The 23379-nt window shown below is 41.4% G+C and overlaps 1 protein-coding gene across 2 annotated transcripts in view; it reads right to left on the bottom strand.

Moving 5' to 3' along the window:
• The window catches only part of SLC26A8 (solute carrier family 26 member 8), an 81253-nt gene that overhangs the window by 19037 nt on the left and 38837 nt on the right, over positions 1-23379 (bottom strand). For both annotated transcript variants that reach the window (XM_018038789.1, XM_018038790.1), the window contains 4 exons: positions 12135-12217; positions 6782-6929; positions 5727-5840; positions 414-491 (listed from right to left, as the gene is read on the bottom strand). In XM_018038789.1, the coding sequence (XP_017894278.1) occupies positions 414-491; positions 5727-5840; positions 6782-6929; positions 12135-12217 (423 nt within the window). The remainder of the gene's footprint in view (positions 1-413; positions 492-5726; positions 5841-6781; positions 6930-12134; positions 12218-23379) is intronic.

Below are 23379 nucleotides of genomic sequence, written 5' to 3'. Positions count from 1 at the left end.
GTCCTGTGAGGTGCTTAGTCACTCAGTTGTGTCCAGCTCTTTGTGATCCTGTCCATGGGGATTCTCCAGGCAAGAATACTGGAGTGTTGAGGTTTGACAGAAAACAACAAAAATCTGTAAAGCAATTATCCTTCAATTAAAAAAAAAAAAAAAAGAATACTGGAGTGGGTTGCCATGCCCTCCCACAGGGATCTTCCTAACCCACAGATCAAACCTAGGTCTCTTGCATCGCAGGTGGATTCTTTACCGTCTGAGCCACCAGGGAAATCCCGTATGGTAGAGGCAGTTATTTTAAAGGAAAGGAACCAGAACTAGCCTGGGGCAACCACTGGAGATGAGCAGAATGCAGTTCCCCTCAGAGATGCCCCCACCAAGACGTGATCTGACTCAGGCATCTGATCAGGTCCACTTACGTTTGGCAGTTTGTAGAAAAAGTGTGCCATCTTCATCATCAGGAGCAGCATGAGGCCTGCGCCTACCAGAGATGCAAACTGAGGAGACAGAGCCAGTTGGAGAGAGATCATCAGGAATGGACTGGTCCCCGTCTGCAACTGAGGCCTTCTGCTTGGTGACAAGCATGTCATTTTTGTTTCTTTCTTAGAAGGGGCTGCGTATGTATGACCAGCTAACATCAGTGCATTTTCGGTAAGCTGACACTGTCAGTTCTTGTCACAATCCTCAACACACACCAGGTACTCAATAAATACTCATTGACTGCATGTATCAAGGTTTCCTGAAAAGTTCCAGATGGGCTTGGATATCTGAATCTATTTTGCCATTGCTTTGTGCTGTGAATCTGAAGTCTCCTAAAATCTGGCCTTCATTTCCTCCGAACTTCAACCTTCTTTGAATAGTTTTAAAAAGCCCTGGTAGACCCATCACTGAAAGCCCTAAAATCCCAACTGTTCCCCTTCGCTCTTTTGGGGTTTGGATAGCTTCCCATCTAACAGCTTCAGTGGTGCTTCATCTTAATACCGTGATATTCACTTTTGATTTTCCTACTTTTGCTTCTCTCTGCCTCAATGCCATTAAAAAAAAAAAGAAAAAGGAAGTTTAATGAACATGAGTCAGGGCTGTTGATAGCAGCTCTGGATCCTGTTCCAGCTGGGTTGACTCCTCTGGGTTCGTACTACTTGGGAAGCAGTGATTCAGATTGTCAGATACAGGTAGAAAGCTAAAAAAACATAGTTCCCTTTATAATCTTATGGCTCCCTGGACATAATCTTGAACTCATTATATCCTCTGTTGATAAACTTCCAATGGTTAAGTCCCTACTTAAACAGAAAAAAATCATACAAAGCAGTGTAATTTCCCATGGTGATAAGGGTGGAGGGGGGATAAAACTGTAGCCACAAATCAGAACAACAGCACATACTAGCACAAACAAGCAACTTGAAATCTAAACCATTAAGTGACCATGCAGCAATGGCTGTTTAATTTTTTTCCTCTTTTTTTATTAGGTGTGAAACAGACTTCCTACTGGGTTCTCTCTCACTGCTCACTGCTATCTGCCATAGAAACATGTCACTGAAAATAATTGCAATGAAATCAATGTTCTGCTTCCTTTTTTTCCCACCCCGACTGATACACAGCTATGGGACCAACCCAATGTGGACAAGTTGAACCCTGAGAGAAGAATGTAGGCAGAAGGATTCAGGAAAATGGATCACTGTAACTGAAACTCAGGAAGTTCTCGTGGCAAACATTTTATACACTGTGGAACTGAAAAAGGTAACTGAAGCCATAAGCATCTCCAGCCAGTGTATATCTCAGCCTGTTGCCACACTAAATTTTAGGGTCTAGCTTCAGGTGATCTCGCACTATAGAAGAAACTGCTTTGCTTAGCACAGGAAACCATATCAGGACTTCTCCTTCCTACTACTCCTTTCCTCCAGAGTTCTTTGGATTACTTTTAGGGGAACAAAGACATACAGACACCAAAAGTAGCTGTATAAAACCTAGTTTAAAATGACGATAGACCAAACACGGAAATCCCATAAATCTGGCTGCTCAGGGAGGCCTGCCAATAATTGTCTGTCCCCCAAGGCTGCTTCCCTAATAGCTCAGCTAGTAAAGAATCCGCCTGCAATGCAGGAGACCTGGGTTCAATCCTGGGTTGGGAAGATCCTCTGGAGAAGGGAAAGGCTACCCACTCCAGTATTCTGGCCTGGAGAATTCCATGGACTGCATAGTCCACGGGGTCACAAAGAGTCAGACACGACTGAGTGACTTTCACTTTCACTTTCATGGCTGCACATGAGAGGAGTGGGCTTTGGGGTCAGAGGGCCATCCTTGGTGGCGTTGTGCCTTAGGAGGATGCATGGTGAGTCTCAGAATCCCAGACCCAGCGCATGAAGGGGCCTAGAGGCAGCAAGCATGTATTAATACAACTTGACATCTCATGCATGTTTTGCTTTTCCGCTCTGATTTTCCATCACTTTTTCAGGCTTTCTTGAACCAAGACTGACCCTACCTTCTTCCCGGAGACTCAACGCAATGCGAGTTCTCATAAAGCACAGCCACAAGTGACATGAAGAGCCTCAGACAACAATTGCTCCACCAGCAGTGGACAGAACATTACCATACCCCAACCAGCACACTAGGGACCTGGGGTAGAAGCTCTGCTGTCATCCAGTTTAATTCTCACAACTGAAAGGTTATCCTTATCTCCATCTTATCGATGAGGACTAGAGCCCCAGAAAGTGAAGGTAACTTCCCAAGGTCACACATCTAGGAACTACCGGGTCAGGTTTCAATCCACCTGGCCAACTGACTCCAAAATCCAGGCTCTCTCCACAGCCCCATTTGTTTTCTCTAAAGAGAATGCAACTCATTTCCTTTTGTGATGATTTCTTTCTTTTCTTTTTTAAAAATACTAACTCATTTTTAAAAGCAGTTCTGTGAATGAAGTAAGTCAGAAAGAAAAAAACAAATGCATAAATGCATACATGTGGAATCTAGAAAAATGGTACAGATGAGCCTATTTGCAGGGCAGGAATAAAGACACCGACGTAGAGAATGGACACGTACATGGACACAGACCTGGAAGAGGAGGGTGGGATGAACTGGAGAGTAGGACTGACACATGCTACGTACATACTGGATGAAAAGTAGTTAGTGGGGAGCTGCTCTGTAGCACAGGGAGCTTGGCTCCGTGCTTTGTGATGACCTGGGGTTGGAGAGGGGGTTGGGGACGATCCAAAAGGGAGGGGTTATGTGTATACATAAAACAGACTCATGACAGTACAGCAGAAACTAACGCAACATTGCAAAGCTCCAACTTAAAAAAAAAAAAAAGGAATAGCGTAAAGCAGTTCTGGGAGCTTGGGGACATGGCGAGAAGGCTCATCTTTGGAAAGCAGGGGACAAGGAAAGGAACACAATCATAGAGAAGAGGGAAACACAGGATCAGAACTGGATCAGCTAGAAGAGGGAGGGCAGTTCGACTGGCCTGCCATCACTTAAGGTTCAGGCCAGGGCTGGAAGGGCTGATAGGTTTTGCTGCAACCAGTGAAGACAAGTTTCTAGACAGGGAGAAATTAAAGTGAAATCCAGACGCATTTTACACAGTGTTTATGTATGTTAGATATACATACACGCACACGTAAGTGGCTCTTGGTGGCCGGTCATGTCAAATAGAGCCAGCCCCTGAGCTTCTCTTTCCAGCAGTCCTGGGGAGCTTTGAAAAAATGAGGGTGTTCTCAGGCAGACTTACTTAAAAAGTCCCAAGAGAAGAAGGGGAGAGAGAAGAACCCCTGCTAGGGGATGAAGAAGGCTGAGTGAGTCCAGATCAGAAACTCGGATTGGAGGTGGGGAAGCTCAAATGTGGAGGGTCAGGGGCCAGGGGCGTTCTCTGCTTGAACTGGTGATTTGCCCTGGGCAAGTCGGGGTCTTGGGGAAGAGCTTACCAGCATCCTGAGGGACATGCTTCCCTGTGAAGGGCCACTGCGCCACAGAGAGAGATGTCTTTGGCAGGGGAGAATGAAGCCACAGCAGAAAACAGGACGAGAGTCACTTTGCCCAACAGGCTAAAGGCAACGCCAAAGCTGAACTGAAGCCCGTCTTCCTTCCCTCCATCTACACATATTCTAAACCTTTTATGGGGATCCAGAAAAGCCCCACTTCCTCCATCGTTCTCCTTCCAGAAGTATTTATGGCACTTTAACATTTATTGTATTTATTCTGCACTTAATTTTACTTGCACTGTGATTTTTTTCCCACCATGTACATCTTTTCTCCCCAAATTTGTTATGCTTGTATACTAAATAAACAAAGCGTGTGGTCACAGGTTAAAGGGAACTGATGTCTGGAAAAGCTATTTCCATTTCTTCTTATCATAAAATCCTCTTATTTTGACTTCACTTGCATAGAACATCATTGTTTTTTAACGAAACTCATCTTCCTTCTCTGATCAGACAGTAGCAGAAGAGCTACCCCTTAAAGGCCAGTGTGTTTGGTAGAAGCTCTCTGACAACAAAACTCAGTCCACATAAAATTATACAGTCTTACTCTAGACCTGTGCTCTCACCACTGGCCAGTCTTCTTTTATTAGCTTTCACCTGATATTTCACCCATAAGCTGTGACACTTTCTCTTTCCCCATTCGAGTTTTGTGTCCATTTTTCTGACACTTTTTTTTTTTTAATGTGGTCCATTTTTAAAGTCTTTATTGAATTTGTTACAATATTGCTTTTGCATTATGTTTTTGGGTTTTTTGGCCCCAAGATAGGTGTGGGATTTTAGCTTCCCAGCCAGAGACTGATCCCACACCCCCTGCATTGGAAGGCAAAGTCTCAGCCACTGGACCACCAGGGAAGCCCCTGACACTTTCCTTTCTGACCACAGTGATGCCCCCCACCCCCCTGCTGTGCTGCTGTGGCTCCAGCTTGTCTTTGGCTTCTGCTTCTCTGCCTCCTGAACCCTGACTCAGTCCATGGGCTTATTCCAGGTTCAATTCTGATAGTTCTTTGACACTTACTCATGTTATGTGACCGAGGTGGGATACCTCTCATGTTGTAAACTGTAACTTTTATCTGGTCAGTCTAAAATGCATGAATATTGGACTTAGAAAATCTCATGCCAGAAAACTGGACAGAGAGCTTGCCTTTAAAAACTTTGCCACCATTCTTCTTTCCCTCTTCCCTTCCATATCCCCATATATTTAGTTTACTAATTCAGGATACCTGAAGAGGATCTGACCTAGACAATTTTCTTTTACACAAAGGTAGAATGAACATAAATTCCATAAGCTCACCTAGACAAAGACCAGAGCCTCCTGCCATGTCCTTTGAGGAGTTAGAAAAGTTTCTAGTCCTGCTATCAAGAAGGCGAAAGTTGTCTTATTACTTTCACAGACTAGGACTGAGAATATATCTCCCCATAGAAAAAAAATGTTAATAGGTGATAGTTGGTTTACCTGAAATATTATCTTTTAGCTTTGCTACATGGAAAGTAGCTTCTTATGGGCTAATATATAGAAGCCTTTAACAATAATATTTTTACAGAAAATGATCTTCAAATTCCTCATTGACAGATAGCTTTTAAGACAAAAGCTAAGCAAAAATTAAGCCAAGCATGAGATCCAACAAGCATAATACAAATCTCTCCCAACAAGCATAACTGTAAAACAGCAGTATGGTTAAACTAATATATAATCCCCTTCTGTGAATATACATATAAACAGATATAATTATCTCTATATTAGAGATCAAATTCTATTGCACACACCTGTTGTCTTCCTCCAGTTTTATCCTGAATAATGGTCCTGGCAACAGCACCAGTAAACACATAAGATCTGAAAAATGAACTGACGACATTGCAAAGGCCAATGGCTATTAAATCCTGTAAAGAAATGGCAAATACTTTAGGCCTGCTGTTTGTCGAAGAAGAAGGCTGACTTGAGTTTGCACTAAAGTTACACTGTTATTTCTTGTATATGAAGATAGGGTTGTTTATATCACTTCAAATAACACTGAAAGATTATTGGAAAGAACTGAAGGATGGCAAATCTGATTTCTTCACTTTAGCTGAAGATCACAAGGAAAGCCCTCAAAGTGAGAAAACGAGACTTTTGCCTCATTATTCTCTTTCACACGATCACTAGGATGACAGAGTGACACAAAGTACTATTTTCTTGCTTCCTTTTATACTATCCTAAAGTCAAAGCGGGACACCAATGGAACCTGGGCCTTGGAGTGAAAGCCTGGGATCCTAACCACGAGGCACCAGCCCACGCCACGGGGCTTGTGCGATCTTCGTTCCCTGACCAGCGATTGAACCTTGGGCCACAGCAGTGAAAGCACCAAGTCCTAACCACTGAACCACCAGAGAAGTCCCCATGTTTCCTTTTTGATTTCTAGGGAATGGGCCAAACTCAGAATGGTTGGAGACTCTTTTTAAAAAGTGACAATGACTATTTCTGAGAAACCAACTGAATTATGCTATTAGCCTAGTTTTGACATTCCACTGTATTTCTTGTTGTGCCTTGGTATGTGGTTGACTTCTAAGGACTTGGTGGAAAGGAAGCTAAAAGGAGAGGAGAGGAACCCTGCCAACTTAACAACATATGCCTCCCTACCCTGTATCTATTCTAGAGTAACAACATGCATATTAATTCAGGTAGCCTCAGACTTAAGGATGTCACACTTCTCCCTTATTTAATTGTAGCTCAACTAGTGGTCCAAGTGACTCTCTGGTTACAGTCTTCATTTTAGCAGAAGGCTCAGGTTAGAGAACAAAGATCAAAGGGTCCAAGAAAGTAATAGAAAGGCTTGTCCTCTCACCTGGTTGGAATTGACGTCATAGTTATGGAAACTGGCAATCTTCTTGCCCAGAAATATGAGCAAAAACGAGCTCACTAAAGCTAAGGAGAACGATTCTGCAAGAACTTCAGTAAGATTGCTCATATCTGGCGTTACAGGAAACAGGAAGCTGGAATAAAATGGTGGAATTATTCCTAGGTAGCAGGAGTCATTATGGGCACCTCCCCCCTCTATTCTCATCATACCTTTATCATCCATATCAAAAGGCCTGACACCTTTTAAACATTTATTTATTTTTGGCTGCTCTGGGCTCTCATTGCTGCACGTGGGCTTTCTCTAGTGGCAGCAAGCGGGAGCTACTCTCTAGTGCGGTGCACGGGCTTCTCACCGGGTGGCTTCCCTTGTTGCAGAACTCAGGCTTTAGGCGTAGGCGCTTTAGTAGCTGCGGCGCTCCAGCTCTGGAGCACTGGTTTGGTAGTTGTGGCCCATGGGCACAGTCGGCCTGCCACATGTGGGATCTTCCTGGACCCGGGATCGAAACGGTATCCCCTGCATTGGCAGGTGGATTTTTTTTTTAATTTTATATTGAGGTATAGCCAATTAAGGCCTTCCCTGGTGGCTCAATGGTAAAGAATCTGCCTGCCAAGCAAGAGATTTGGGTTGGGTTTCTGGGTTGGGAAGATCCCCTGGAGTAGGAAATGGCAGCCCACCCCAGTATTCTTGTCTGGGAAATCCCATGGACAGAGGAGCCTGGTGGGCTATAGTCCATGGATTCGCAGAATTGGACATGAATGAGTACTCATGCACTTCTCCCCCAAACTGCCCTCCCATCCAGGCTGGCAGGAGGATTCTTAACCAGTGGACCACCAGGGAAGTCCCAGGCCTGACCTTTTTTCAAAAAATTAAGAGATAAGAAAAGAAACTGAGGCAGCAGCTTGCCAAAACTGCCAGCAAATCAAGCCCAGTTACAAAGGCCATTAAGAGAACATGATGTGCTTATCTTCTAGTTTGAGGTTTCTGCTAAGCGCCAGTGGCAACAAATAGAGCAGGCAAAACTACAAAACTTCATGAAAAATGGTTTATTTACACTATTTGAGATCATACCAGTGGGTTAGCAATAGGCAGATATCATATCTAAGATGGTTTAGAGCTGCAGCCTCAATGTATTCCCTTCTAGTCAGACTCAAATCTTTCCAATTATAATTTTAGTCATTGTCCTTTACAAAAATTGTTCTGGTTCTTATCCAGTTTTTTAAAAACTGGGTAAAATCCTCATAACATGAAATTTACCATTTTACCCACTTTTAAATGTATAGTTCAGCGGTTTTTAAATACATTCATAATATGCAACCATTACCACCATCTACTCCATAGTTCTTTCATCTTGTAAAACTGAAACTCTATACTTATTAATCAATAACTCTCCATTTCCCCCCTCCCTCCAGCCCCGACAAAAAAAACCTGACTTTCTGTCTTTATGATTTTGACTACTAAGTACCCCAGATAAGTGGGCTCAAATAGTAACTGTCTTTTTGTGATTGGCTTATTTCACTTAGAATAATGCCCTTGAGGTTCATCTATGTTGTAGTTAATGCCAGAATTTCCTTCCTTTTCAAGGTTCAATAATATTCTATTGGATGGATATAACACATTGTTTATTCATTCATCCATTGATGGACATTTATTGTTTCTTCCACATTTCAGCCATTGTGAGTAGCGCTATTATGAATATAGGTGCAAAAATATCTCTTCAAGATACTGCTCTTGGGGGGAGTATAATTTGGGGGAAGTATTTTTCCAGAAGTAGAATTGCTGGGTCAGGAAGCAACAGTTAGAACTGGACATGGAACAACAGACTGGTTCCAAATAGGAAAAGGAGTACGTCAAGGCTATATACTGTCACCCTGCTTATTTAACTTCTATGGAGAGTACATCATGAGAAACGCTGGGCTGGATGAAGCACAAGCTGGAATCGAGATTGCCGGGAGAAATATGAATAACCTGAGATATGCAGATGACACCACCTTTATGGCAGAAAGTGAAGAGGAGCTAAAAAGCCTCTTGATCAAAGTGAAAGAAGAGAGTGAAAAAGTTGGCTTAAAGCTCAACATTCAGAAAACAAAGATCATGACATCTGGTCCCATCACTTCATGGGAAATAGATGGGGAAACAGTAAAAACAGTGTCAGACTTTATGTTTTGGGGCTCCAAAATCACTGCAGATGGTGACTGCAGCCATGAAATTAAAAGACGCTTACTCCTTGGAAGGAAAGTTATGACCAACCTAGATAGCACATTGAAAAGCAGAGACATTACTTTGCCGACTAAGGTCCGTCTAGTCAAGGCTGTGGTTTTTCCTGTGGTCATGTATGGATGTGAGAGTTGGACTGTGAAGAAGGCTGAGCGCCAAAGACTTGATGCTTTTGAACTGTAGTGTTGGAGAAGACTCTTGAGAGTCCCTTGGACTGCAAGGAGATCCAACCAGTCCATTCTGAAGGAGATCAGCCATGGGTGTTCTTTGGAAGAATGATGCTAAAGCTGAAACACCAATACTTTGGCCACTTCATGCGAAGAGTTGACTCATTGGAAAAGACTCTGATGCTGGGAGGGATTGGGGGCAGGAGGAAAAGGGGACGACAGAGGGTGAGATGGCTGGATGGCATCACCGACTCGATGGACGTGAGTCTGAGTGAACTCCGGGGGTTGGTGATGGACAGGGAGGCCTGGCGTGCTGCGATTCATGTGATCGCAAAGAGCTGGACACGACTGAGTGACTGAACTGAACTGATGGCAATTCTATTTTTAATTTTTTGAGGAATCAGCATACTACTTTCCACAGTGGCTGTACATTTCACACTCCCACTAACAGTGCACACGGGTTCCATTTTCTCCACATCCTCATGAAATATTTGTTATTTTCTGTCTTTTTTAAAACAGTAGCCATCCTAATGAGTATGGGGTGGTATCTCACAGTAGTTTTGATTTGCATTCCCCAAATGATTAGTGATGTTGAGCATCTTATGTGCTCATTGGCCATTTGTATATTATCCTTGGAAAAATGTGTATTCAAATTCCTTCCCCACTTTTTGAATCAGGTTGTCTGTTTTCTATTGTGTTTTAGGAGTTCTCTATGTATTTTGGATATTAATTCCTTATCATACATAATTTGCAAATATTTTCTCCTATTCTATGAGTTGTCTTTTTTCTCTGTTGATAGTGTCTCATTATACACAAGAGATTTTAATTTTCATGAATTTATTGCCCAAGTTTGTGTCAGTAAACCTTAAATATTTAGTATGATAACATTAATAGTACAAACCTACTGCTTTTTCCTTCCTGGTGTTCTCTGTACATTCAGTTCTTTGTTAGCCATTTAAAGAGGGATGTGGATGTGGAAGGAACTAACATAAATTATTCAATTTTCCTAATCTCTAGCAACCTTGGATAGACAAGCAATGCTGCTGCTGCTGCTGCTAAGTCACTTCAGTCGTGTCCAACTCTGTGCGACCGCATAGACGGCAGCCAACCAGTCTCCCCCATCCCTGGGATTCTCCAGGCAAGAACACAGGAGTGGGTTGCCATTTCCTTCTCCAATGCATGAAAGTGAAAAGTGAAAGTGAAGTTGCTCAGTCGTGTCCGACTCTTCGCAACCCCATGGACTGCAGCCTACCAGGCTCCTCTGTCCATAGGGTTTTCCAGGCAAGAGTACTGGAGACGGGTGCCATCACCTTCTCCGAGATAAGCAGTAAAGAGAGGTTAAAAGCAATACCTAAAATTAAATTTCTGAAATGTTTTTTCTCTATCTGTACACTTGAATCTTATGATAAAATATAAGGAGAGGTCAACTGTGTGGTGTTGAAGTCATTAATAACAGCAGCAATACTAAGTATAGTAGAGGGGTTATTATACTAGATTTTGGAATTAAATAGAAATGGGTTCAGAAAGTAGCTCTGATGCTACTTTCAGAGAAGTAGATGAATAATTTAAACTTGGTAACTCTTAGTTTCCTCAGCCAAAAAAGAATATCTTGTAGTAATACTACAAGGAACGAATGAAATAAAATAATTATGTAAAGCATCAGTCTCATTGTCGCTCTTGTCATTTTTCCGCAGAGGGCAGAGACTTATTTTCCATAGCATTTCCTGGTACCTAGGTTGTCTGCTCACAGTTAAAAAAAAACTGAACAATATTTTAAATGTATTTAATCATCACCAGATTTCACTGAGAAGTGGTAGTATATGAGATTATCTGGCTGCATCAAAGTAGCATCTGTTTTGCATGCTGAAGGTTAAGCGGTATCACTGACTCGTTGCTATATTCTCTGTTGAAGAGCATGAGGAAGTGAACAATGCTCCTCAAAAACCTTATGAGTCAAGAAACTGTGTTATGTTGCCGTTCTTAGCTAAAATGATTCATCTGGTCAAGGTTAAAGAAATAATTCCCTAACAGAAGCAAGAGTGAGGCCCCATAGTCACTGGTAGGAACCATAATGTAAATTAATTGCAAGTCCTTAAGAACTCTGTAATGCCAGACTACTTGGAGAAGGCTTTCCACTGAAAGTGATAAAGTGATGTAGCTCAAGGACACTGAGTCAGTCTAAGCAGGTGAAGACAGAAGGGATGCTGAACACTGAACCCCAGGAGAGAGGCTTGGAAAACAGAGCTATGTCTTGTCCCATCCCTGAGGGTAATCAGACAGGTTTGGAGGTTGAGAAGGTTCATAATGTGCTGCGAGAAAAATACAGGAGTCTCCCTGGTTTTCCAGTTTACTTGGGTTAGGGGATTGGCTCAACCATGGGAAGAGAGTCAAAGGCTGTCCAGAGAAGAAACACAGGCTTGTCCCTTAGAACCTCTGTTCTAAAGTGAACCTGAGTCCATGACCCAAATTTGCCTGTGGAACACGACTGAAGCGACCTAGCAGCAGCAGCAGCAGCAGAGACTGTTACCTGAGAAATTTTTTTTTTTAAGTTAATACATAGAAATTAATTAAGTAGAGTTGGAGACTAGCAGGGGGAGCACTCACACCCTGAGACCACTGCAGAGCCCAACAGGAAGAAGAAAGACTCCTTGCGGGCCAAGGACTCAGCTGATGAAAAGCCATAGACTCTGCTTCCCTTGGCCAACCCTCCCTCCCCAGTTTTATTTTTCCCTCTATGAAAACCTCTTCCCCTGCTGTAGGAGGACTTGCATGTGACTTGCCGTGCTTGCACACCCCAAACTGCAATTCTCTGCTGATCTCAAGTAAACCCGTCTCTGCGGGAGAAATAACTGGCATGCTATTGATTTTGGTCAACGATACAAATCCAGCTATGTGGTCAGAGGCTAAGAGGAGGTAACAGGAAGGAGAAAGTAGTCTTGAAAACTGGAATTACCAACCTGTAAGGTATCATCTCAATGAGCATCAGGCTGTTTTCCGTGGCCATGTTTACCTTGTTTGAAAATGCAGCAAAGCCAAGGATCTGTAGGAGTTTAAAAAGAAAAGGCATGTGATCACCTAAATATTATGCAAAGCAGAGGTGCCCATAGTCTCTGGCAGGACAGGGCAATATATGGCAATGCCTGTGCATGGAGGCTGGAGAAAGAGGCAGGGCCAGTTCAGTGGAGCAACAAATGCAGAAGAGTCCCTCCTGACTCTTTTGGCTCCAACATAACCAGAATGAAAAGCAACTGCACGTTTGACATAGTATTAGTAATGGGAACAAATGGATGGCCTGGACTTCTCTTTCCTCACCAACTTTAAACATCTGGACCAAGTATAAACATGCTTTCAGGTAATAGCTGTACCAAGGCTTCAATTTTTAAAGTTCTAAAATCTAGGTACACTGTCTTGATATAAATAAGTCCTTCGGGGGATTGTTGACATGTATTGATAATCATTAATAATTGTCGATAAGGTGGCAGCATTTGATAGCACATACAAAAAAAATTGCTTTAGCAAAGCAATTACTTGCTTGCTTTTTCCTTTCTGTTCATTTCCTTCTGAAATGCCAAGTGTCCCTTCCATTTCATCTAGAATGAAAACAGACAACCTAGAAGCTGTTACACCTTATAAAGATCTCACACCAGAGCAAATTAAGGCAGAGACAAAAGAAGTCAATGCCCCAGTTTTAAAATAATAATTATATAGTTGCTTTACCTTGTTCCCCCTACTAACATATAAATCTTTTCCCAGCATCTACTCTAAGAGTTCAGCCAGATACTGACCAGAATAGCAGTTGGTTTACCTGTGATGCTCTGATCAGATGATGACAGAGAAGCCTACAGATCAGAATGGAAGGAAGATCTGAACCAACAGAGAAGCTCTGTGATCTTTATATAGCTAAGGGACAAGAAGTGTGGCAAGTGGCCAAGAAACTCTTATTCCCAGTATAAAGGTTACTCTTGCTCATAAAGGAAAATAGAGAAAATATGAAAAGTTTAAAAACAGAAATAAATCACCCAAAGACAACTACCAGTGGTGCTGTTTTTGGTGTTTGCTATACAGCTTGAATATATACATATACAAATACACACATATACATTAATTATGAATATACAGTATATACAATTTCTCATATCTGTGGAACTGAGTTGTCAGGTTTTGTTATTTTTTTTAAACCTGGATCTCAAATATTGCCTTGAAATTTTCCCTTAAGATTTGAGACTACCAACTGAAGGACAGATTGCTGGGTTTCCTCCAGCACATCTGAGCAGTTTCTGAGGGGGTGCTGTGAGCTTTTCACCACCTACACCACAGCAGCTCTCATCCTCTGTCCTGTACTTCCCTCATTTCCAGGGGAAACATGGAGGTCTTGTCTTTTTCCAATTTTAAATCCCTGCTATGTAGCAGAAAATGTTCCCTGTCACTTGACTTGACACGTGTATAAGTAATGTTGTTGTTTAGTCGCTAAGTTGTGTCTGACTCTTTTGCGACCCCATGGACTGTAGCCCGCCAGGCTCCTCTGTCCATGGTATTTCCCATGCAAGAATACTGGAGTAGGCTGCCATTCCCTTCTCCAGGAGATCTTCCCCACCCAGGGATTGAACCTATGTGTCCTGCATTGGCAGGCAGATTCTTTACCACTGAGCCATCAAGGAAGCATAGTAATGTATTGCAGACTTCAATAACCTTCAAGTATAAATCAGGTCACAACAAAGTTTGATGCCTAAATTGCAATAATTCAAAGTCTCCACCAACATTTATGGCTGGAGCTCAGTTTATTCCCCCCCCCTTCACTTCATGGTGCATCCTAATTATTTATAGCATTCCCCAAAGAAACATCTTAACTGTGGCTCACAAACCAGTCTGTGAGCCACAGTCAACCTACAGCATCCTCTATCCACTTACTTCTCTCCTTTCCTAATAGCCCCGATTCATGGGGTCGCAACGAGTCGGACACGACTGAGCGACTCAGCTGAACTGAATGTTAACGTTAAAGCCTTTGAGGTTGCTTAAAGGGACATCACTATGATCCCTGCTGCTGATGTCTCTTAAAAAAGGGTTGATTTGGGAAAATGTGGATAGACCTTAAGGGCATTATGATAGAGAGAGACAAATACTGCATGCAATCACTTATATGTGCAATCTAAAAAGAAAAAAGAAAAAGAAAACAGTTGGACTCATACCAACAAAGAGTAGTTGGTTTACCTGTGATGCTCTGATCAGATGATGACCCCTAGGAAGCCTACAGATCAGAATGGAAGGAAGATCTGAACCAACAGAGAAGCTCTGTGATCTTTATATAGCTAAGGGACAAGAAGTTGGTTGCCAGCGACTGGGGAGGTGAGGGCATTAAGAAAGTTGAAGACACAGTGCAAACTTTCAGCTATAGGATGAATAAGATCTAAGGATCTGACATAAAACATGGTGACTATTGTTGATAACATCGTATTATATACTTAAAATTTGCTAAGAGAGAATATTCTCCCCAGGGGGGAAAAAAAAAGGATCAATACATGACGTATGGCTGTGTTAATTCACTAGATGGAAGACATCCTTTCACAATGTATACGTCTATCAAATCATCATGGTGCACACGTCAAATATCTCACAGTTTTATACCTGAATAAAGCTGGCGAGAAAGAGGGACAGAGACAGAGAGAGTGCACTGACGCCTGTGTCACAGATGCCACCTGCTGGCCACTCCGAAGCCTCAGCTTCCCAAGACGCAGGAGCTGGTCTGGGTTCCGCGAGGAGCGGCTGCCCCTGACTCCAGTCCCCAAACTCCTCATGCACACTGTCCCGGGCTCTAGGGCTCCGCCCTTTGTGTGCAGTGTTTTGGAAGGCCTTTTGGAAAAGCAGCCATTCACCTTTGGCCTTTATTAACTGATAGCTTTTTAACTATTCCAAGGAAGAAAGAATGTACCCCTCAAGAAGTGGACAACAGTTATGAGACAGAGCTTGGTGTCCGTTTCCAAAGCAATTCCCATACTCTTTCAATCATGGAGAGTGTGGCTCTGGATTAGTTCGCATAGAATAGGTTATACTGTGGCAATATACAGACCACGGGATCTTAGTGCCCTAACATGTGAAAGTTATTTTTTTGCCCATGAGAAGTCCACTGTGGGTCAGTGTCTCTTCAGGGCAGCTTCTTTGCAAACAGTGCCTTGGAGATCCAGGCTAATTCCACCTGGAGATTCTATCATCTCAATGTATAGCCCCTACGATTACTATAGCAGGGGAAGAAAGAACACTGGGGACTCATGCCTGTTTTCATATGCTTTGGCCCCAAAGTCACATGGTCCTGCCTAACTACAAGGGCAGCTGGAAGATACAGGCGAGCACATGGTGAATTCTAAATATCTCGGTCACAGAACACTTCTTAAAGGGAAAATAATTCTCATGGATGCCCAAAGATTCAGCGATCCGTGTAAGAAATGCTGACTTTAAAAACCTGAGCTTTATTTATGAAAATGGCTTTATTACTGTGAAAATGTTAAATATAACTGCACAAGATAAATTTTAAAAAGAAAAAAATTTTTTTTTCGGCCATGCCACATGGCTTGTTGGATCTTAGCTCCCTGGATCAGGGATTGAACCTGCATCATCCACAGTGAAAGCGAGGCATCCTAATCAGCAGACTGCCAGGGAAATCCCCTAGATTTCTTAAAAGAAACAAGAAATGTTATCATTTAGACAACATTAAAAAAAAATTCTCAAAAAGAAAAAAGAGCCATATTTATCCAGCAGTGCAACAAGTAATGCGTCTGACTGCGGACGGATCAGAAGGTTCCAGGTTTGACTCCTGGCTGGCTCACAGTGCACATTTTGGGCCTCCCTGGTGGCTCAGGCAGTAAAGAATCTGCCTGCAATGCAAGAGACCTGCGTTTGATGCCTGGGTCGGGAAGATCCCCTAGAGAAGGGAATGGCAACCCACTCCAGTGTTCTTGCATGAGAAATCCCATGGACAGAGAAGCCTGGCGGGGTACAGTCCATGGGGTCGCAAAAAGAGTTGGACACGACTGAGTGACTAACACAACCAACCTGATCTAAAAAAACAAAAGATGTCAAAAAAACCTGGTACATACACATAAGCACACACTCCACCAGGAACGCTTCCTCCCTGAATCCAGCTCTGCCACTTGGTGACACAGATTCACTTAACATCTCATCTCCCTCAACTTCTTTACTGTAGCAGAATGAGAGTGAAAGGAGGCTGAATAAGAGTGTGGTTGCTGCTATATTAAAATAGAAATGAAGCCTCTACATGGAAGAACACAGAAATTCACCTGAGCATAGTCGGTTACGTATTTGTTTGAAAGAAGAAGATGTGAATAACTGAAAGTACAGAAGTATCATTGTAGCTGACTTTGGATAGTGGAGCTATAGGAATTTCTTTTCCTCCATTTTTTTCTTCTTTATTAAAAAAAAAAAATTGCTAGGATTCCGATAGTCCGTCCAGTGGTTGGGACTCTATGCTTCCACTCCTAGCAGCCCACGTTTGACCCCAGGTAGGGGAACTAAGATCCCACAAGCTGTGTAGCAGGGCCGCCCCCAAAAATGGATAGAATGAGCCTGTATTACTATCACAAGAGGGAATAAAAACCTTATTTTTCAAATAGTATGAAAAAGATGTAACAGATAAAAATCCTTTAAAAAAAAAGCATGTTTAAAAAATATAAGCTAGTGTTTAAAATTAAATGTATATATTCAGCTTTGTTATGAATCAGCATATGTTTTAAAAATATTATTTTTACAATTCTCCTATGAACATTTCCCTTCCTAGGTCACTTGCTTTTCGTTTTATTTTAAGTGACCTGAGCCATGAGTTTGGAGTATAAAACACCTACCAAAAAAACCCCTACTTACACCAATGGACAGATCATCTAGACAGAAAATTAATAAGGAAATACAACCTTTAAATGACACATTAGACCAGATAGATTTAATTGATATTTACAGGACATTCCATCTGAAAGCAGCAGTATCCATTTTCTTCTCAAGTACACACAGAACATTCTCCAGGAGAGACCACATTTTGGGTCACAAATCAAGCCTCGGTAATGTAAGAAAACTGAAATCATATCAAGCATCTTCTCATCACAACACTATGAGATTAGAAATCAATCACAGGGAAAAAAAAACTGTAAAGAACACGAACACATGGAGGCTACACAATATGCTACCAAATAACCAATTAATCACTGAAGAAAGCAAAGAGGAAATAAAAATACCTAGAAACGAATGACAATGGAAACACAATGATTCAAAACCTAAGGGATGCAACAAAATCTGACATCTAAAGCACCTAGAGAAAGAAGAACAAACAAAACCCAAAGCTGATAGAAAGGAAGAAGTCATAAAGATTAGAGCAGAAATAAATGAAATAGAGATGAAGAAAACAATAGAAAACATCAATGAAACTACAAGTTAGTTCTTAAAGAGTTAAACAAAACCTTTAGCCAGACTTATCAAGAAAAAAGAAAGGGAAACGGCTCAAATCAATAAAATTCGAAATGAAAAAGAGAAGTTACAACTGACACCACAGAAACACAAAGGATCACAAGAGACTACTACAAGCAACTGTATGCCAATAAAATGGACAATCTAGAGGAAAGGGACAAATTCTTAGAAAAGAACAAACTTCAAAGGCTGAACCAGGAAGAAACAGAAAATGTGAGCAAACCAATCACAAGTAATGAAATTGAAACTGATTAAAAATCTTCAAGCAGAACTTCCCCGGTAGTGCAATGGATAAAAATCCAACTGGTAATGCAGGGGACACGGGTTTGATCCCTGTTCCGGTAAGATTCCACATGCTGTGGAACAATGAAGCCCATACACTGCAATGACTGCTCCCACATGCCACAACTAGTGAGCCCAGGTGCTGCAACTACTGAAGGCTGTGGGCCTAGAGCCCGTGCTCTGCAACAAGAGAAGTCACCGCAATGAAAAACCCCACATGCCGCAACAAAAAGCAGTCCCTGCTCACTGCAGTTCTGCTCACTGCAACTAGAGAAAGCCCATGCAAAAGCAATGGAGACCCAGTGCATCCAAGAAAAAAATCTTTCAAACAAACAAAAGTTCAGGACCATATGGCTTCATAATTCTATCAAGCATTTAGAGAAGAGTTAACATTTGTCCTTCCAAAAAATTGCAGCAGGAGGAACACTGCCAAGCTCATTCTATGAGGCCACCATCACTCTGATATAAAAACCAAACAAAGCTATTTCACACAAAAAAGGAAAATTACAGGGCAATATTACTGTTGATCATGGAAAAAGCAAGAGAATTTCAGAAAAAAATCTACTTCTGCTTCAGTGACTACGCTAAAGCCTTTGATTGTGTGGATCACAACAAACTGTGGAAAAGTCTTCAAGAAATGGGAATACCAGATGACCTTACCTGCTTCCTGAGAAACCTGTATGCAGGTCAAGAAGCAACAGTTAGAACCAGACATGGAACAACAGACTGGTTCCAAATAGGAAAAGGAGTACATCAAGGCCATATATTGTCACTGTGCTTATTTAACTTATATGCAGAATACATCATGAGAAACGCTGGGCTGGATGAAGCACAAGCTGGAATCAAGATTTCCAGGAGAAATATCAATAACCTCAGATATGCAGATGACACCACCCTTATGGCAGAAAGTGAAGAGGAGCTAAAGCACCTCTTGATGAAGGTGGAAATGGAGAGTGAAAAAGCTGGCTTAAAACTCAACATTCAAAAACTAAGATCATGGCATCCGGTCCCATCACTTCATGGCAAATAGATGGGGAAACAATGGAAACAGTGACAGATTCTATTTTCTTGGGCTCCAAAATCACTGCAGATGGTGACTGCAGCCATGAAATTAAAAGACGCTTGCTCCTTCGAAGAAAAGTGATGACAAAACTAGACAGTGTATTAAAAAGCAGAGACATCACTTTGCCAACAAGGGTCTGTATAGTCAAAGCTATGGCTTTTCCAGTAGGCATGTATGGATGTGAGAGTTGGACCGTATAGAAGGCTGAGCACCAAAGAACTGACGCTTTTGAACTGTGGTGTTGCAGAAGACTCTTGAGAGTCCCTAGGACTGCAAGGAGATCAAACCAGTCAGTCCTAAAGGAAATCAATCATGAACAGTCATTGGAAGGACTGATGCTGAAGCTGAAGTTCCAATACTTTGCCCACCTGATTCGAAGGAAGAGTTGAGTCATTAGAAAAGACCTTGATGCTGGGAAAGACTGAAGGCAGGAGGAGAAGGGAATGACAGAGGACGAGATGGTTGGATGGCATCACTGATTCAATGGACATGAGTTTGAGCAAGCTCTGGGAGATGGCAAAGGACAGGGAAGCCTGGTGTGCTGCAGTCCATGGGGTCGCAAAGATTGGACATGACTGAGCGACTGAACAACAACAACAAATCACTCATGAACACAGATGCAAAAATCCTCAACAAAATACTAGCAAACAGAACCCTACAAAACATTAAAATGACCATACACCACGATCAAGTGGGATTTATCCCAGGGATGCAAGGATTCATCAATATAAGCAAATCAATCAATGTGATATACCATACACAGATTGAAGAATAAAAACCATATGATCAACTCAACAGATGCAGAAAAAGCTTTTGACAAAATTCAATACCCATTTATGATAAAAAAAAAAAAAAGCTCTCCAGAAAGTGGATATAGAGGGAACCTACTTCAATATAATAAAAACCATACATGACAACCCACAGGAAATATTGTTCTCTCTGGTGAAAAACTGGAAGCATTTCCTCTATGATTAGGAACAAGAAAAGGATGTCCACTCTCATCACTATCACTAAGTAATAACTTAACATAGTTTTGGAAGTCCTAGTCATGGCAATCAGAGAAGAAAAAGAAATAAAAGGAATCCAGATTGGAAAAGAGGTAAACCTGTCACTGTTTTATAGGTGACATAATACTATACATATAAAGTCCTAAAGAGGCCTCCAGAGAATAACCAGAGCGTATCAGTGCATTTGGTAAAGTTGTAGGGTGCAAAATCAATACACAGAAATCTGTTGTATTCCTATATACTAACAAGGAAAGATCGGAAAAAGAAATTAAGAAAACAATTCCTACTTATCACTGCAACAAAAGAATAAAATACTTAGGAATAAATCTACCTAAGGAGACAAAAAGACTTGTATTCAGAAAACTATAGGATACTGATGAAATAAATCAAAGACAACACAAACAGATTGAGAGACATACCCTATTCTTGGATTGGAAGAATCAATATTGTGAAAATGACTAGACAACTGAAGCAATCTACAGATTCAATTCAATCCCTATTAATTTGTATGGAAACGTAAAAGACTATAACCAGTCAAAGCAATTTTGAGACAGAAAAATGGAGGTGGAGGAATCAGACTCCCTGACTTCACAGTAATCAAGACAGTGTGGTACTGGCATAAAGACAGAAATACAGATACATGTAACAGGATAGAAAGCCCAGAGGTAAACCCAGGTACCTATGGTCACCTAATCTATGACAAAGGAAGCAAGAATATACAATGGAGAAAAGACAGCCTCTTTTTAAAAAAACTTGTTATTTTATAATTTCAGGTGAACAGCAATGGGATTCAGCCATACTTATACGTGTGTTCATTCTCCCCCAAGAGACAGCCTCTTTAATAAGCGGTGCTGGGAAAACTGGACAGCTACATGTAAAAGAATGAAATCAGAACACTCCCTAATACCATACACAAAAATAAACTCAAAATGAATTAAAGACCTATAAGGTGGTACGCTATAGTGTAAGGCTGGACACTATAAAACTCTTAGAGAAAAAGCATAGGCAGAACACTTTTTGACACAAATTGCAGCAAGATCTTTTTTGACTCACATACTAGAGTAATGAAAATAAAAACAAAAATAAATGAGACAATTAAACTTAAAAGCTTCTACACAACAAAGGAAACCAAAAACAAAACAAAAAGACAACCCTCAGCATGGGAGAAAATATTTGCCAATGAAGCAACTGACAAGAGATTAATCTCCAAAATAAACAAACAACTAATGCAGCTCAGTATTGAAAAAAAAATAACCCAGTGAAAAAATGGGAGGAAAACCTAAATGGACACTTCTCCAAAGACATACAGATGGTCAAAAGGCACATGAAAAGATGCTGAACACGACTAATTATTAGAGAAATGCAAGTCAAAACTACAATGAAGTATCACCTCATCTGGTCAGAATGGACATCATCAAAAAAATTTACAAACAGTAAATGCTGGAGAGAACATGGAGAAAGGGAAACCTCCTACACTGCTGATGGGAATGTAAACTGGTACAACCACTATGGAAAACCGTATGGAGGTTCCTCAAAAAACTAAAACTAGAACTACCGTTCTATTGGGTAGCATACGTCCCAGAAACCCCATTTCTGGGCAAATACCCAGAGAAAACTATAGTTCAAAAAGACACTTGCATTCCAATGTTCACTGCAGCACTATTTACAATAGCCAGGACACGGAAGTAACCTAAATGTCCATCAACAAAGGAACAGATAAAGAAAATTTGATACATGTAAGATATACTCATCTGAATGCAAAGTTTCAAAGAATATTCTGCAAGGAGAGATAAGAAAGCCTTCCTCAGTGATCAATGCAAAGAAATAGAGGAAAACAATAGAATGAGAAAGATTAGAGATCTCTTCAAGAAAATGAGAGATACAAAGGGGGCATTTCATGTAAAGATAGGCACAAAAAAGGACAGAAATGGTATGGACCTAAAAGAAGCAGAAGATATGAAGAGGCGGCAAGAATACACAGAAGAACTATACAAAAGAGATCTTAATGAACCAGATAACTACGATGGTGTGATCATCACTCACCTAGAGTCAGACATCCTGGAATGTGAAGTCAAGTGGGCCTTAGGAAGCATCACTACAAACAAAGCTAGAGGAGGTAATGGAACTCCAGCTGAGCTATTTCAAATCCTAAAAGATGAGGCTGTGAAAGTGCTGCACTCAATATGCCAGCAAATTTGGAAAACTCAGTCAGCAGTGGCCACAGGACTGGAAAAGGTGAGTTTTCATTCCAATCCCAAAGAAAGGCAATGCCAAAGAATGTTCAAACTACCCCACAATTGCGCTCACTTCACACACTAGCAAAGTAATGCTCAAAATTCTCCAAGCTAGGCTTCAACAGTACATGAACCGAGAACTTCCAGATGTTCAAGCTGGATTTAGAAAAGGCAGAGGAACCAGAGATCAAATTGCCAACATCTGCTGGATCATAGAAAAAGCAAGAGGATTCTAGAAAAACATCTACTTCTGCTGACTACACTGAAGCTTTGGACTGTGTGGATCACAACAAACTGTGGAAAACTCTTTAAGAGATGGGAATACCAGACAACCTTATCTGCCTCCTGAGAAACCTGTATGCAGGTCAAGAAGCAACAGTTAGAATCAGACATGGAACACAACAGACTGGTTCAAAATTGGGAAAGGAATACATCAAGGCTGTATACTGTCATCCTGCTTATTTAACTTTATATGCAGAGTACACCATGAGAAATGCCAGGCTGGATGAAGCACAAGCTGGAATCAAGATTTCCAGGAGAAATATCAATAATCTCAGATATGCAGATGACACCACCCTTATGGCAGAAAGTGAAGAGGAGCTAAAGTGCCTCTTGATGAAGGTGGAAATGGAGAGTGAAAAAGCTGGCTTAAAACTCAACATTCAAAAACTAAGATCATGGCATCCGGTCCCATCACTTCATGGCAAATAGATGGGGAAACAATGGAAACAGTGACAGATTCTATTTTCTTGGGCTCCAAAATCACTGCAGATGGTGACTGCAGCCATGAAATTAAAAGACGCTTGCTCCTTCGAAGAAAAGTGATGACAAAACTAGACAGTGTATTAAAAAGCAGAGATATCACTTTGCCAACAAGGGTCTGTATAGTCAAAGCTATGGCTTTTCCAGTAGGCATGTATGGATGTGAGAGTTGGACCGTATAGAAGGCTGAGCACCAAAGAACTGACGCTTTTGAACTGTGGTGTTGCAGAAGACTCTTGAGAGTCCCTAGGACTGCAAGGAGATCAAATCAGTCAGTCCTAAAGGAAATCAATCGGGAATAGTCATTGGAAGGACTGATGCTGAAGCTGAAGTTCCAATACTTTGCCCACCTGATTCAAAGAGTTGAGTCATTAGAAAATACCTTGATGCT

This window comes from Capra hircus, chromosome 23 (genome assembly GCF_001704415.2).
Source record: "Capra hircus breed San Clemente chromosome 23, ASM170441v1, whole genome shotgun sequence".
Lineage (NCBI taxonomy): Eukaryota > Metazoa > Chordata > Mammalia > Artiodactyla > Bovidae > Capra > Capra hircus.
Note: the sequence above shows the minus strand (reverse complement) of the source record. Positions and strands in the feature narration are given on the sequence as shown.